Genomic DNA, 3,430 nt, shown 5'->3' with positions numbered 1-3,430 from the left:
GTGGTTGGATTTGAGGGGGTGCGTATGGTTTGGTGTAGAAGCCCCGGGGTTGTTGCCTAAAGCCTCCTTGTGGTTGGGCTTGTTATGGCTCTCTCCATTTCAAGTTTGGATGGTCTCTCCACCCCGGATTATACGTGTTGGAGTATGGATCAGGTCTTGGCTGATTTTGGCTTTGAAACCCAATGGCATTAGCACTCTCCCATCCACCATTCTCGATGAGTTGAGGACACTTTTCGGAAACATGTCCTTGGATAGAACATACGCCACACACCAAGGGTCCTTGAATCTTCATTCCCTCGGCCATCTGTGAAACAATAGAAGTAAGATTAGCTAACTGAGATTGAATATTGGATGTAGAACTTACCTCATGAACACACCAATACTCCTATCATTCGTTTTAGTGTTTTAGAGTTTAGTTTTGCATTCTTTGAGTCTAGTTTCGTATTTTAAACTTTGTTTTACAGATTTGAGTCAGTTTAGAGTGTTTTAGCAATCCCTCCTAATCCCCGGTTTAAGAACGATCCCTACTTATCCGTACTACAATTGTCAACAAGCGGGTTAATTTGTGTGCTTAGTTATTTTACGCATCACTTAGGTAATGATTCAAGGGCAGTAACCAACTCAATAACTTCATCACTAGGAGGCACGACATGGCCTAGTTCATGTATGCCGTGGGTTACACTAGAATCTGCCCTCTTGGTTGTGAGTTCCATGCCTCGTGTAATGACTTTTTCAAGCGCATCGTCATTCAAATCTTCAAGATATCCCTGCGCCGAAGAGTCAATTATATCAATAGAGAAACATGAATGGTCCTCACTAGGGTACTTAATGGAATCAGAAAGATTAAAATTAACAACTTCCCCATCAAATTCCATGGACAAAGTCCCACTATACACGTCAATCTTCGTCCGGGCCGTTTTCATGAATGGCCTTCCAAAGAGGATGGGCAATGAAGGAGCATGATCCGATTCATCCATTTCGAGCACATAAAAATCTGCTGGGAAGACTAAATGATCAACCTGCACCAAAATGTCTTCCAAAACTCCCTTTGGATAAGCGTTAGATCTATCGGCCAATTGTATGATTACACCATCATGTTTCAACTCACCTAAGTTCATAGATGCATAAATGGAGTATGGCATAACATTTATAGAGGCTCCTAAATCTAGCATGGCAGATTTGAAACGGGTGTTACCAATGATGCACGGAATTGTAAAGCTACCCGGATCTTTGCATTTGGGGGGTAGTTTGCGTTGCAAGATGGTGGAGACATTTTCACCTACCTTTACAACTTCCTTGGTCGAAATCCTCTTCCTAGTGGTGCATAGCTCCTTTAGAAACTTGGCGTATCTCGGAACTTGCTTGATTGCATCCAACAAGGGGTATGTTCACTTGAACTTTCCTAAGTGTCTCAAGGATGTCCTTTTCAGCTTCTTCCTTCTTTGTTTGCACAAACCTACTAGGAAAAGGAGCATTCGAAGGCACAACATTAGTAGAAACTGAATTTGACACATTATTACCCTTATTGGACGAATTGGACAACTTTGGGGTGTTAGAAGCTTGCGGCAAAGGTGGAACCACCTTTGCCGTGGGCTGTCCTTCTTCCTCCTCTTCAATTGTCAGTTTTTCATCCTCTTTGTGACCTGATTTTGATGGTATAGGACCTGCCCCAACTTTTTTTCCACTTCTCAACAATATGGCTTTTGCACTTTCGAACCCTCCCTTCGGATTTGGAATGGTAGAACTAGGAAGTTGGCCTTGGTCTCGAAACTTCCCTACAAAGTCTGCAATCTGCCCAATTTGTTTCTCCAAGTGATCCACCCTTTTGTTTTGGTTTTGCATTGCTTGGGTGTGATCGTCTTGCCCCTGAGATAACTTGGTTAGTATCTTAAGAAGTGCATCATTATCTAGAGACGTACCTGAAGCATTTGGGGCAGATTGTGGTTGGACTTGAGGGGGTGCGTATGGTTTGGTGTAGAAACCCGGGGGTTGTTGCCTAAAGCCTCCTTGTGGTTGAGATTGTTGTGGCTCCCTCCACTTGAAGTTTGGATGGTCTCTCCACCCTGGATTATACGTGTTGGAGTATGGATCATGTCTTGGCTGATTTTGGCTTTGAAATCCAATGGCATTCGCGCTCTCCCATCCACCATTCTCAATGAGTTGAGGACACTTTTCGGAGGCATGTCCTTGGATAGAACATACACCACACACCATTGGTCCTTGAATCTTCATTCCCTCGGCCATCTGAGAAACAATAGAAGTAAGATTAGCTAACTAAGATTGAATATTGGATGTGGAACTTACCTCATGCACTTGTTGCCGTGGGGGTCCTCTTTGGCCTACACCTTCGTATTGTTGAGCGTTCAACGCTCGATTAGCAATCAAGATTTTTGCAACCATGGGCGTTTTGTCCACCAATGCTCCACCCGCCGAAGCATCGAGCATTTGACGTTCAAGTGGTAGGAGCCCCTCGTAAAAGTATTGGAGAAGTAGTTCCTCCTTCATCTGATGCTGTGGACAAGAAGCAACAAGTGATTTAAAACATTCATAATAGGTGGGAAAAGACTTACCTTCCTCTTGCTGAATACCGCTTATCTTTTTACGAAGAAGGATGATTCGAGAAGTTGGGAAGAACTTCTCCAAAAATGCCCTCTTCATACTCTCCCAAGACGTAACTGTTCCGGCAGCCAATTCGTATAACCAAGCCTTGGCTTTGTCCATCAAAGAGAATGGAAAAGCCTTCATCTTCAAAATACATCCGTCAACGTTAACCGGAGTCATGCTTGAGCAAACCACCTCAAACTCTTTCAAATGCTTGTTAGGGTCCTCCATGGACAGCCCATGGAACTTTGGAATGTGGTGGAGCAAACTTGACTTTAACTCGAACTCTTCGGTTTTACCTTTAGCAGCCATGGGATATTGGATACACAAGGGTGAGGCATTATCCAATCCCGAGACGGAAAGCTCCTTGAGTGTACGGTTGTCCATGGCCATGCCTTGCTCTTCTTCACCCACTTGTATCGTGGGATCCTCCTCCTCTTCTAGAACTTGTTCTTCAAGGTCAGGTTCCGGGCTAGGTGGGTTAGACTCTTGTTGGTTCCTCCTTCTTCTCAAAGTTCTCTCGAAATCGTCGTCGAAGTCCAAAATATGCTCACGAACAGGTTGGGAACTTCAAGTCATGCACTAGTACCTAAAAACAAAGAAACAAAACAAGTTAGCAATCTGCAATAGAAAACAAACGAAAATAACTAAACACACAAATTAACCCTCTTGTTGACAATTGTAGTATGGATAAGTAGGGATCATTCTTAAACCGGGGATTAGGAGGGATTGCTAAAACACTCTAAACTGACTCAAATCTGTAAAACAAAGTTTAAAATACTAAACTAGACTCAAAGAATGCAAAACTAAACTCTAAAACACTAAAACA

General features: G+C 43.2%; 1 protein-coding gene across 1 annotated transcript; it reads right to left on the bottom strand.

Annotated features, from left to right (window-relative positions):
• Positions 1-1,314: 1,314 nt before the first annotated feature.
• On the bottom strand, positions 1,315-2,832 carry LOC139189491 (uncharacterized). Its single transcript, XM_070808448.1, has 3 exons — positions 2,571-2,832; positions 1,710-2,186; positions 1,315-1,610 (listed from the first exon to the last, which is right to left on the bottom strand). The coding sequence occupies exons 1-3, from the start codon at positions 2,830-2,832 to the stop codon at positions 1,315-1,317; spliced, it is 1,035 nt and encodes a 344-aa protein (XP_070664549.1).
• Positions 2,833-3,430: the final 598 nt, after the last annotated feature.

This window comes from Malus domestica, chromosome 11 (genome assembly GCF_042453785.1).
Source record: "Malus domestica chromosome 11, GDT2T_hap1".
NCBI classification, from domain to species: Eukaryota; Viridiplantae; Streptophyta; class Magnoliopsida; order Rosales; family Rosaceae; genus Malus; species Malus domestica.
The sequence above is the reverse complement of the archived record's forward strand: the minus strand, read 5'-3'. Positions and strand labels throughout refer to the sequence as shown.